This window comes from Cyprinodon tularosa, unplaced genomic scaffold (genome assembly GCF_016077235.1).
Source record: "Cyprinodon tularosa strain WSP-4 unplaced genomic scaffold, ASM1607723v1 ctg19, whole genome shotgun sequence".
Taxonomy (NCBI): domain Eukaryota; kingdom Metazoa; phylum Chordata; class Actinopteri; order Cyprinodontiformes; family Cyprinodontidae; genus Cyprinodon; species Cyprinodon tularosa.
The window spans coordinates 638,474-652,044 of NW_024038678.1; the positions used below are offsets into that span (position 1 = coordinate 638,474).

Sequence of the window (13,571 nt, forward strand, 5' to 3'; positions counted from 1 at the left end):
CCCTAACTTAAATAGGCGTTGTTAAAACCTGGTCATCAATAGTTCAGGCATTGCAAAAAGAGTACTGTATCTATGTTTGTGTGGGTGGGTGTGTGTTACTGTCATGGCATATGAGTGAGGTCCATTTTTTGACATCCAAGTTGGTGGTTGTGGGTAAACACGTTTCTTATCCATTTCCGTAAGATAATCATTATTCAAGTCAGGTGGAAAATGATATTTGACCACATTTGTGTGTAGGGTTGCCTACTCTGTGAAAATTATAAAGGGGACACTTCTTGACCAGGCATTGTCCTTCATTCTGCTGACATTGTGAATTTATTTTCGCAATTTACTGTGAGGAAATTAATTTTGTAAGCTATAAATTCAACTATTGAACTAAGTTAAACAGCTAACAGTGTTTATTAATATGAAATCGATCCTTATCAAGGGACAGTTGTCAACCATTGTGTAAAAAAATGGCCTCCATCTCAACTAAAAACATAAATTCTCAGCTACTTTGTAATTTTTTACCTAAATTAAATATGTGTAGCAGACATGTTGTCTATGAATTCTAGCAAAAAGCAATACTGTTGCAAAATATGAGTCTACTGACTTGTTTGTAGTAATTAACAAGGTTACACATCTGTACATAGTAGAATTTATCATTGAACAGCTGTTATCCTCAGTTGAAATGCCTTCTTAAAGAAATGATTGGAAGTATTTGTTGAACAAATCCCAAGCAGGACATCCATCAGTAACAAAAACCTGATAAAAAGAGGGACACTTATCACAGCCTCCGTTGTGGAAAGCTTCTCCTTTGATCAAATCAGGTGTTTTTTTTTTGTTTGTTTTTTTATAGTTATCTTAAGCTCTCATCAGGTTGGGAACAACCAGACCTCACGATTCCTTTTGTTCACCTCACAGAGGAACAGAAAAACAAAGCAGAGTGCTTCGATTGCTGTTACATTTTAAACAGACAACGGAAAATCACTAGCAAAGCTCTAGTGAGTATGAGCATCCACTGTAATATTGACCCAGTCGCTGTGTTGCTTAGCAACAGTATCTTGAAGACAAGGAGTAATCCTGCAGAAGTCCTCTTTTCTCCCTAGCAACATGTGGGGTGGGAGTCACCAGCACACCCCAGCTGTATGTGCTGTAAATGACAATGCAGCTATTTTTGGAAACTCGCTGCTGTTTTCTTTTTCTGTCTTTACTGCAAATATAAATATCTGAGTAGAGCTGCTAAATTTGATCAGGTTAGACCTAGTTCAACTTAAATAAACATACAGTGAATTATTTTTATAACCTTACCTATTTTGGTTAAGTGAAACATTTAGATGAGAAGATTTGCCATATTTTCTACACTGACAAATTGTTGGATTTAATTTTTACAAAATGTAAGGAAAACAACAAAAACAAATGTTTCAGCACTTCCATTGCTGAATGTTTTTTTTTTATTATTATTACAATTGAAAGGCAATCTATAGGTATGCAGGCTGAGGGAGGTATTGGGTATATATTACTAACTAAGTGGAAAAAAACATCTTGTGGGTGTTTTTTTAGTTCTTTATTTCAGCTACCAACTCCACCAAGAACATATAATTAGCCTTTTTTCAGCTCTTCCCATCGTAGAACAGCACCCGGCCTCCTCCTACACAGGAATTATTCCTGCTAATATAACTCCAGGACATTTGTGAGGAGGCAGCAGTGCACGAAGGGGGGATACATTATTGAACAGCAGCAGGAGCTAAGATTAGAAACAGCATGGCAGCATGGCTGCAATGCTAAGCCAGCTCTGGAACTAAAGATAGAAAGGTCATCTATCATTGACACCAATGAAGAGACAGTATGTTATCATCCATCATCAGTTCTGCAGCAATGCACAAAAGCTCAAAGACAAAGAGACAGAAGGAAAGGTTGGAGCCATGCACAAATCTATTGCTGGTTAGGGGGCTGTTTTGTCTTTCACTGGCTACCTAAGGGATCCTGTTCTTTTTGCAGTTAGACCTTCTGGGCTATAATTAGAAAGGATTATCCTCCACAGTTTTGCTTTGCAGTGGTACGGAAAAACAAAGTAGCATCCAAATTGTTGACTCGCCCAGTTTTGTCTAAAAAATACTGTAACCATAAATAAGAATTGTCTGACTAAAAATGAATCAATTAATCTTTCTTTCTAAAACAAAAGTTTGTTCGTTTATCAAAACACTTACTGGAGCAGTAATAATCTTTACATTACACTGCAAAAAATGTAAATCTAAATGATAATTTTTTTCTTAAAATAAGTAACTTTTTTTTTTAATTGAGGAGGTAAGACACTTTGCCAGTGGAACAATACAACTTACATTTAAAATAAGAACAAAAAAACAAAACAATTACAATGTCTTATTTCAAGTGCATAATATCTAATTATCTTATTTTAAGAGTAAAAATACTAATTCCATTGGCAAATCCTCCTATTTACCTGGTCAAATTAACGATAAATACACTTAATTAAAGACATTTTTACTTATTTATACATGGCTTTTGCAGTGTACAGCCAGCCATTTACTCTCATTTGCTCCAGACTCGTCCGTCTGCCTTGAAACACTAACTCCAGTGTCTCGCACATCAGCTCTAGCCATAGTGCATCCTCACTCCAGCAAACCTTTGAATGTTTTCTTTTGAAAGCATCAGAAATCCTTTTCTTCCAGTAATTCTAAGAATAGAGGAAGAAAGCTGTATTATTAGTCGCCTACCAGACAGCCGATAGATACTGTTCTATGAAGTGTGGGTGGAACTTTGTGCTTGGCTGTGAATTATTTCACAGCAGGTTATGTAACTTTCTGGTGTGTCTCAGTTTGATATGCTGGTGTTAAAGAGCCTGAGTTAAGTGAAATCTAAACAGGGGATCACTCCTTTCAGTTTGTGGACATTATGTGACTCAGCTGTCTATTAATGTCTGTACACCGAGGTACAAAAACACACACCCATCATGCTTTGTAGAGAAAACATTTCCAGGAACAGGTTGCTTCGGCTCATCCACTACAAACAGGCAGCATGTAGACTGATGATAATGTTGGCAGCTTTCAAGAAATAACTGAGCATGTGTGAATTTCTAGCACCAAAATGTTGCATGATTTTTATCTATTTGGACAATTGCCTGTAACAGATGCCCATGTCCTGTACAAAATTTTAGTTAATAAAGATACTGAAGCTATACTAATATCAGATAATAGTAGTAAGAAATAAAGAAGTTACATCTGAGCAGATTGTGCAAGATCCTGCAACTCTATTAAACTATGAAAAGATTAAGCTAATTCCAAATTGTGTATCTTATTTACATTTCAAGTGTTAGGGGATTTATGCAATTATGCATAAGCAGGAGGGGGGGTTATTTGATACTAAAATACTTCCACTTCTTACTTGGCAAGTTTCATCTCTATCTGCTGACGAATTTCCTGTCGTTCCTGATCACTTCGTGCTGGGAAGATATTTCTGTCCTCCAGCTCCTGCTTGCTGGGCCTGTTTCGTAGCTTGACAGCCAGCAGCTCCTTCCTTAGCCTGCGAGGAAGTGTACCTGCAACACCACAAATATGCTTTAGACCACTATAAAAAGACAGGCTTAACTACAGATCATGTTATAGAGCAGCATGGCATATTTGAAGGATTGATTTTGTGATCAGGTGGTGTATGAAATTGTGCCTGAATGAAAGCGTTCCAGAACAAGTTAGTAACAAAGTAGTCAGCTTAATAATCAAGAAATGTGCTACTTTGGGGGAATAGATATTTGATAAACAACTGAAGCCTTCCTAATTATCAAGAATGAAGAGGTTTTTTAAATTTTATTATAGGTACAATTCCGATGTGAGACAGAGAATCTAAAACAAATAACAAATCAACCAGCATTTTTCTTTATTAAATACATGTTTGATCACGTTTTAACCAGCAAGAACTCTGGCTCTGACACTCTTATTTATTCTTTGAGAAGACCTCCTATGTTTTATTCAGAGATGGGAAGTAACGAAGTACAAATACTTCGTTACTGTACTCAAGTAGATTTTTCTGATATTTCTACTTTACTTTACTACTTATTTTTATGGCGACTTTTTACTTCTACTCCTTACATTTTTACACAAATATCTGTACTTTCTACTCCTTACATTTTTAAAAATTGGCTCGTTACTTTAGTTTTGAATCATTTCAATGGAGTTACCGTTATTATTTTTCACGTCATCAATACCAAATTCAATCTAATTGGATGGGAATCTACGTTGCATTTGACGCACCACTACAAGATGAATCGACAGATTCGGCGGTATTCATTGGCGGCAAATCATTGCAGCTTGGTGGCGGCGGCGTTAGCATAGTAGCATGGACGACGAGATGATTGAAAATGAACACAACGGAGATCTAGTCCTATTGGCAGACATCCATTTAAAATGTAGGCAACGGCATGAAAAAAAAGTGGTTTCTACTTTTACTTTTATACTTTAAGTAAATTTACAAGCCTGTACTTTGTTACTTTTACTTGAGTAAAGAAGTTTAATCAGTACTTCCACTTTTACCAGAGTATTTTTTAACACAAGTATCTGTACTTTTACTCAAGTACAAAAAGTGAGTACTTTTGCCATCTCTGGTTTTATTTAGTGTCTTTATTAATTGCACCTCTATGAATGTGTTATCTGAATAAAAATACCTGATCACACAGTCAGCTCTGTGGGACACCAGAGAAAAAAACTGCACAAAACTAGGGTGGGCACCAAGACAATATAGGCAAGCAGCTCATTGAGAAAGCAGCTGTGGTCTCAAATACTAATAGGAGAATGTCATGTGGTTGGTGGAGACAAAAATGAAACTCGCTGGCATAAAATTCATCCTGTTTATAGGAAGAAGAAGGATAAGTGGAAACATCCTGCTTCAGAGGTCCTTTTGTGTAAATGGTCTGGGATGGCTTCATTGTGTTCAGGGGAGATGGATGGGGCTAGGTTTTGTGCAAAACTTTTCTTCCCTCCAAAACCTTAAAGCTTCCGTGTGCAACCTGTTCAAAAAGGTACAGGAAATGTCTGACATACGGTTTTTAAAGTTCTACCTTTTCTACTGGATAACACAATTCATGCAGATCAATTCTTAAATAACCACCTGATCATCGGGATGAGCTTTTTAGGCTCTGTCTCTTACAGTAAAAAGGATACCTATGATTTTCTCCCTTCTTTCTATGAGGCACAACTTGCAAAATCACTGTAGATAAAAATCTTCTGAACAGCTCCTGAGTCTTCAGTGCATATGTCGAATGATTAAAGCTTACACCTTCAGCAAACCGCTAAAGTTGTGAGACCCACCAGAGATGACAGACTCATTCCAACCGTCCAGGTCAAAGGGAAGGCCTGAGGTCTTGGAAAAGCACTGGTCCAGCAGTACGTTCTCCTTGTTCTCTTCTGCTTCCTTCTTTGGCCAGTCAGACCCTCCAACTCCTACGCAGCCGCCAGCCAAAGATGAGGTGTGTTGGTTATCGGAGCTGCAGGAGCGAGACAGCCGTCCATCAGAGCACCATAGCCGTGGGGGTGAACCCTGCTCACATCCTTCGTGGACACTGAGGGGACATTAAAGAACAGCTTGCGTCTTAATCTGGAGCATGAAAGAAAATATTTGATTAACATTTTTTGAGCTCTTTTAATAGACAAGCAGCAAATAGGAGAAGTCTGTAGGAAAAGAAGGAGAACCAAGAAATAAAGTTAAAACCAGGCGTTCATATGCAACATTCTTTGTTATATTACATGATTTATAGACATACGGCGTTGAAGTGAAGCCACTGGCCACCATATTGGTACTCATTCGTAATGATTATGAAGTCAATGAAGTCTATAGATCATGTAATATAACATATTATACAAATCCATCCAAATAAAATTAATGTAGCACAATAATACAGATACGCCAAAAGTGCAGTTGCTTTTTTTTCCTTCAATATAATATATTTCAACACATGACTTTTTCAAATGAGAATTACAACAAACACTACAAAAACGACAACTTAATAATGAATTACTACATTGACATTTTACAGTGAATTACTTTCTATTTACTCTACTTTCTATTTTCTTACATTAGAGACAATGTCAATGGCTAGTTTAGTCAATAAATTCGAGTCAGTCCAAGATACCCTGACTAATGTTACGCCACATACTATAATATAGGATACATTGGCGTATATGGGGATTTTCTTGGTTATTACATCCACTGACTGTGAAATAACCTGCGGAACGTCTTCCCTCAGCCAGCAAACTTCCTGTTTTGTAGCCAAATGCTACACATGTAGGCATTTTTACAGAATGAATAAATAGAGATCATTGGTTTAGCTACAAGGCTTGGCTAACTGCATGCAGCGAGGCTAACATTTTATACTGCTGCCTTGACTGCCTGCCTCCTTTTTCAAATGTCAGGATCTGACCCAGCATGGATCTAGACAGCTAGGACTGATTTAAAGCTCTGTTTAGAAAAGCCAAAGAAGAATGAACAATCTGGGTTCACATGGAAAATAATATAATATAGTGTACTTTTTCCAGATGTTTGTTAATTTGCATAGTTAATCTTAAATAAACACATTCTCAGTAGTAGTAGTAGTATCTCAATAGTTTTTATATATTAAAACAATGTTAAGCTGACTTATAGCTTCTCCATTAATAAACTGTTACATTAATTTTTTATGTTTGTTGACACCTTATTGGACCAAGCAAAACACAGCTTTGCTCTCACAAAACCTCAGAAGGGCAAAATGTATGTACAAAAAGTAAACCTGTTAACAAGTCCACATCATGGATAAATTCACATGGTAGGGCACTATTTATACATATTTACCTTTTATAAATGGCTTAGATGCAGTTTATAAATTAATATAAAACATTAATGAACTGTAATATGTAACAATTAATCTGTTAATCATTAATAAATGGTTCTTTACCATTTATAAATTATAGTTATAATGTTATTGTAAAGTGTTACCACTAAAAGTAAGCCTGTCAGTTTTCAATGTTTCTGGGTATAAATGCAGACAGATACTGGGAAGCAGCATGGTGAGTTAAAGATTTTGATGAGATACGTGTAACAGGGGAGGTATGGACACACGGGGCAAAACAGAGGATCCAGCTAACTAACAACAGGCTGATGATTTAAATAGAGCAGGGCACAACTGAAGAGAATGGAGAAAATAGATGAATGGTATTAGGCAAGCCAAGGCAAATTTATTTGTATAGCACAATTCAGTGCAAAGTGCTTTACATGATTAAAATATAGGAAAATAAAACAGAATCAAAGCAAGTAGGAAAAAAATCATCTCAGGGGTTTCTTGATGCAGGGAGACTGGTGTAGATATCATAATAGATATCATAGTTTGAAAAGAAAATTATGTCAACACATAAATATTTAATCTAAGTCATCAGCCACAGAGTTCAAATTTGGCCACATATTCGTCATTTAAGTGGATTACAATCTTGCGCAAAGCAACAGTTTCTCATAGAACAACAAAATTAATTGTTTAGGACAAGAGATCAAAAGGTTCTGATTTCACTCCTATGAAAAAATGACATGCGTAGCAGAAAGGTGCCTGACACATACAAACCATGCTCATTTACAGCAGTTACATAATCTCTATGTCATGAAGAAGGGGCCAAAATTCCAGCAACCAAGTGTGAGAAATAAAGCAGACCGTTCATAGCAGAGGTTATCATTTGGACCCACTAAGTAAATTTGGAAGGAACACTTTGCTCCTTTGAATCTGAGCAGAGACCTGATGTATTCTAAAAGCTTCAACTTTAATAATTAATACCATGAAATTAATTATTTTGGCTCCAGTTTCTAAAGTAGGCAGTGTCATAGCAACAATGTGTCTCATAAATTAGGTATCAGCAGCTTGTTGGATAATAGGCTTCATTTTCTGAGGAAAAGTCTAATTATTGGCGTATTCCATTGTTTTTAGTTTTGCAGAGAGAATACTGATTTAGATTACTTTTTGACCAGTTTATTGTTATTTGTATGTTTTCTTCTAACGATAATCGGAAAAAGGGGACAACTGCAAATATAAAAGAATAATATCCAGATGTTTAATCTAGTAACATTTTATAAAAATAGTACATAACTAACCTCTCCTGACGATTCTTGGAAGCAAAGGCTCTCTGCAGCTCCTCCATAATGCAGCTGGGAGGCATAGGAGGGTGAATCATATTGCCCAGATGTGGGGACCCTGAGGAGTTTGCCAGGGGCCCTCGTAGTGGCAGGGTCATTGAAGCTAGGCTTTCACTGGCCCTGGGTGGAGGCTCTTTGGGGAGGTAGGAGTTAGGCAGGTGAGCAGGAAGCGACACGGGTCCTGAATCTAAAAAGGCACAAAAATAATCATTAATTATCTAACTCTCTCATAATTTATTATACCTACTCTTTACGAGTTTGCATGTTTTTTTTTTGTTTTTTTTGTTTTTTTACAAATGTAATCTTTCTTTCTGTTGTGATATCTTCATCATCTTGATGATAAAGTTGATATTTGATGAACTTACACACGGACAAAATTAATGGTGCCCCTCGTTTTTTCAGCCTTTTTTATTGTCATTACACTGTAACAAGTATAGTACAGAGCCATGTCAACAGTCAAAGAAAAAACTGAAATCTGAAAAAAAAGTATTTTTGAATAAAGATTCTAGGAAAATGGGCAGATGAAAGTAAGACATTGCTTTTCAATCATGCTTCAATAGAATCCTAAAAAATAATAAACTCCCCACAATATTGGACAAGTATCGTAAATGACATTTACCTTATGGAAAGGATCACCTTCTCCCTCCGACTTCAAAAAAAACATATTCACTAAGAGGTGGGCCAAGTGGGTTAAATCCATTCCATACAAACAGAAGTATGGAATGGATGACCATGCAATGCCTGTTATTTAATTTATGCTCTGTAGTGTCTAAGGAATAATATATTAATGTATCTCTCATACTCTATTTCCAAAGCGCCTGGTATATAATTTACTCCTGCTTTTTCAGGTAGACCTGTCTTTCCCTGTTTGTTGGAAGTTGTTAGATATAATTTCAGATGTAACTTGTATACTTTGTTTATATTTTGTTTATAATTTTATACATACAATAATTTATTGTGAGTGGCGGTAGTAACATTGTGCGTTCTCTAAAAGTAACTACTTATGTATTGTAATGCTCTCACAAGAAAAAATTAAAAATAAAAAAAAAAAACATAATAATAATAATAAACTTGTGAAACAGGCTATAAAAAAGGACAAAATAATAGTACCTGTAGAAAAGACTGAGAATGATGTGACCGAAGTAGCATTCTAACTCTAGGTGTGTCCATTAATTAGCATCAAAGGTTTCTACAATCTCATAACCAGGCAGTGGGTCTATATATATATATATATATATAGTGCTACAGGTAGTCACAGTACAGTAGATCCACAGGATTAGAGCCAGCCTCCCTGAAGGAAATGTATGACAAATCAAAGAGATTGATAATTCGAATGGTAACAAAGACACACTTCTGAAGAGATTAGAGGTGAACTTTAAACTCAAGGAACATCAGTGTCAGATCGCAACATCTCTTGGTGTTCGAGCCAAAGTGGACTTAATGGGAGATGAAGAAAGAAGGCCCCATTGCTGAAAACAAATAATAGAAAACCCAGGCTGGAATTTGCTGGAATTTGCCAAACTACATGCTGACAAACCAGAAAATTTTCTGGGAGAATGTCAAATGTATAGATGAGACATTATTTGAACGTTTATCCAAGGAACGACTGCTCTATGTTCGCATATGCTAAAAGGAAGCATATAAAGAAGAGAACACTGTCCCTATTCTCAGCTTTCCATGTTTTTCATAAAGATTTTATTTCCATCTCAATTCAACATATCTGTTATTATAATAAGGAAAGAAAAGAAAACAACATATGGAGTTATTTTTGTATTTTTATAATAAATTCAAGAAAAAAGCTAAGCAAAATAAACATATTAGAGAAAATATTTTTTCCACTGATAGCAAAAACTGATGTTATTTGAGATTGAAGGAAGGGTTTTGAGAGAAAATATTTTGAATATTTAAAAGCTAAATTGATGTTTGGAAATTGATTTTCAAGGGGAAAAAGCTCTCTCAAAAATATATTTTTACTCTCAAATATTACTTGTTTCAATCAGTGAAAAATGTTTTAAAAAAAATAATAAAATTCTCTCTCAAAACTTTTTTTCTTCTCTCTCTCTTAAATCCTAAGTCTTTGCTCTCGATTCAGTATTGTCCTAGAGATGTGAAAAATGTCAAGGATGGGCCTACGTTCCTGTTGCTCAGTTTGAACAGAGTTGACAGCTGGGTGGTGATATTAGGGCCCAATCTCAAACCGGCCCCTAAACACCAACCCTCCGTTTGCAAATTCCAACATAAGGTCCATTACATGAAATACCATCCCAAACCGCAGCTCGCTGGAATTTGGCAGCGTGTGTAACGGCAAACTATTGGCGAAGGAAATGCGTTTCTCCAAACCAAACTTCAGTGGTTTACGGTTATTTTCTGTTATTTTCATCACAGAAAATAACAAGTTAAGTATATGAAAAAAACATAAATAACTCTAAAGGGGAAGTTCTTCTTTAAAATAGTTTTATTTGACTGTGCACATTTGTTTTAAGAAACGGACACAAGTTTGATGTAATGGCTGAATCCCAAACCGCACCCTAAGCACTAACCCTTAACTATCAAGTGTCCCTCCCAATGAAGTCTCACTCACAGCTACGGAAGGCTGCTTGATTGAAGTTGTGGGTATAAATGAGAATGGGATGTCTTCTTAGCAGTCATTGCTATCGCAACCATGTGTGTTGCTTTGGCTTTGTGGCACGGGTTACATAAAATCAAATATTTGCCCCTTTCTTAAAACAAATTTATACTGTCAAATAAGACAATTTCAAAGAGGACCTTCCATTTTGGAATTATAAATATTTTTTTTTTCCTGTATACTAACTTTTTTTTATTTGCTGTCAGTGTGACGAAGACATGGTAAACCAGCGGAATTTACATGTGGCAGAATGTGTTTCCTCGCCTCCAGGCCGCTGTTACACCTGCTGCCAGATTCGAGTGAGCCTACAACTGATGCAGACTCGCTATTTAAGGGCTGAATGTTCCACTGGCCCTACCCACTACATGGTTTGGGACGGCACTTAATGTGATGGACCCTTCCTTTAAACTCGCAGAGGGTTAGTGCTCAGGGTTAAGTTTTAGGGGCTGGTGTTCTGTCAGAACAGTATACCCCATCAGACCAGCATACCTACAGTCAATACGCATGTGCAAGACGTCAGATCTTCATTTATCTCTTTTGTTTTCTACAAAAATTAGACTTTAAACTACGTACCTCGACGGGTGTGTATCCCTTTCCTAATGTACAAAAAAATAATTTAAGGTCAGATTACATTACGCTTCAAAAAACACCAAAAAGTAAGTAATGAAATTGTATTTTTTTTTTTAAATGACTGAAGGGATAGATGCCCATTGAGGTATTTTAAAGTTTATTTTTTGTACAAAACTAAAGGGGTAAATGGGGATAAACTGAAGGGATAAACGGGTATTGACTATGGGTATGCTGTCTGATCGGGTATGCTCATCTGACAGCACACCGGTTTGGGATTGGGCCACTGTGTCTCCATAGCAATGACTGCTTTCCTTTTCTGTTGCAGGGAAGCCGTCCCATTCTCATTTATACCCCCACCTTCAATCAAGGCACCTTCCACAGCTGCAAGTGGCACTTCATTGTGAGTGACACTTGATAGTTAAGGGTTAATGGTTTGGGACCAGTTTGGGATTGGGCCTTATTCTCCTTTATATCCGCACCATCGATCAAGGTGCCTTCCACAGCTGCGAGTGGCACTTCATTGGGAGGGACACTTGATAGTTAAGGGTTAGTGCTCAGGGGCTGGTTTGGGAATCAGCCTGAATGCAAAAGTGGTTACGCCTCAGTTGTTAATTTCATGGAGTGGAGTGAGGCAGTCGGGGCAAACCAGCAGGTTTGCCCCGACTGCCTCACTCCACCAGCAATTCCCCTGGAATGTGGACGAGAGCTTACGGCTTGTTGTGTTTTAAGTGTATTAATGTATGTTTTCCTTCAATAAGTTGCATAACACAAACACAATACCAGCCATCATGTTCAGTTGCAGACAGTTCTTTCCAGCTTCACAACAGACTTTTAACCCCGACCACTAACACAGCCGTAAGTTCCCGTCCACGTTCCTGGTGCACCCAATATCACCAATCAGCTGTAACAACTGTTGAAACTGGCCAATACGAATACAGGGTATATTTCTCACATCGAGAGAAAAATTGTGAATTGAGAGCAAAGACTTAGGTATTAAGAGACATAGAGAAGAAAACAGTTTTGAGATAGAAATCTATTTTTGAGAGAAAATCTTTCATTCTAATTACAAAAATGAAATATTTCAGAGTAACAATATATTTTTGAGAGAGCTTTTTCCCTTGGATATCATTTTCCAAAAGTAAATTTATCTTTTTTTTTATTCAAAGACAAAATATTTTCTCAAACTTTTTGTTCAGTCCCAAATAGCATCAGTTTTAGTGTGAATTGTTTTTTTCTCCAATATATTTATTTTACTTTAAAATGACTTTCCCATTTTCAATGCTTTTTTTTCTTGAATTAAATTAACACAAAAATAACTTAATAACACCTAATTTTCCCCCTTCTAAGTAACACTTATAGGTCTTCATAACATCCCTTATTTAGCCCTGAGTGTTTTGTGTTTGAGAAACAGTTTCAACAGACAGGAAGGTGACAGAGGGATTGAGGGATACAGAGGAATGAAAAAAAGCAATAACTGTTTGTACTCAATGGTAAAACGTAAAAAAAAAAGAACCTGCGTATTCACAAACTCCAATGTGGTACAGTTTCATACTGTATTACATATATAGCCAGTCCTCATGGAATAGAAATGATCCAAACCTTTCTAGCTTCAACTTTCCAGGTTTCCTGTAATTACCTTATAATAAATGTGAAACATTAAGGCTTACTCAAAGTTTGTTGAGGAAGGAAGGAAGGAAGGAAGGAAGGAAGGAAGGAAGGAAGGAAGGAAGGAAGGAAGGAAGGAAGGAAGGAAGGAAGGAAGGAACTTATCGAACAGATTATGGAATGAACGAATGAACGAACAAAAGGAACAAACGAAGAAATGAACAAACGTACAAAAGAAACGAAGGAAGGAATGAAGGAAGAATCGAATAGATGGACGGACGGACAAACGTGTGCTTGCTTCCTCTTTAGATATAATTTCAGAACTTGGCTCACCGTCTCCAGAACTCAGCTGGGACAACAGTTTAGGAGGTACTTGTGGTGGTGATGTTCCTGGAGCAATTTCCTCTTCCGATCTTTCTTCCATCTGCTCTCCTGTATCCTGCAGCCCCTCAGGTAGATCCCCTGTTAGGTGCACTGACTCCTCTGCATTCTCCTCGGATAGTGCTACATTCTCCTGCAGCCGGTTGCAGTCTTGGAGCGGGGTCAACACTAAAAGAACATTTACATTTTATATATATATATGGAAAAATATATCTATAAAAGTAAGCTAAAATACGAGTTGATTAAATATGCA

The 13,571-nt window shown here is 36.8% G+C and overlaps 1 protein-coding gene across 4 annotated transcripts in view; it reads right to left on the reverse strand.

The window, feature by feature from the left end:
* The window catches only part of phactr3a (phosphatase and actin regulator 3a), a 54,603-nt gene that overhangs the window by 4,239 nt on the left and 36,793 nt on the right, over positions 1 to 13,571 (reverse strand). For all 4 annotated transcript variants that reach the window (XM_038283040.1, XM_038283039.1, XM_038283043.1 and 1 more), the window contains 4 exons: positions 13,271 to 13,486; positions 8,095 to 8,323; positions 5,298 to 5,548; positions 3,382 to 3,535 (listed from right to left, as the gene is read on the reverse strand). In XM_038283040.1, the coding sequence (XP_038138968.1) occupies positions 3,382 to 3,535; positions 5,298 to 5,548; positions 8,095 to 8,323; positions 13,271 to 13,486 (850 nt within the window). The remainder of the gene's footprint in view (positions 1 to 3,381; positions 3,536 to 5,297; positions 5,549 to 8,094; positions 8,324 to 13,270; positions 13,487 to 13,571) is intronic.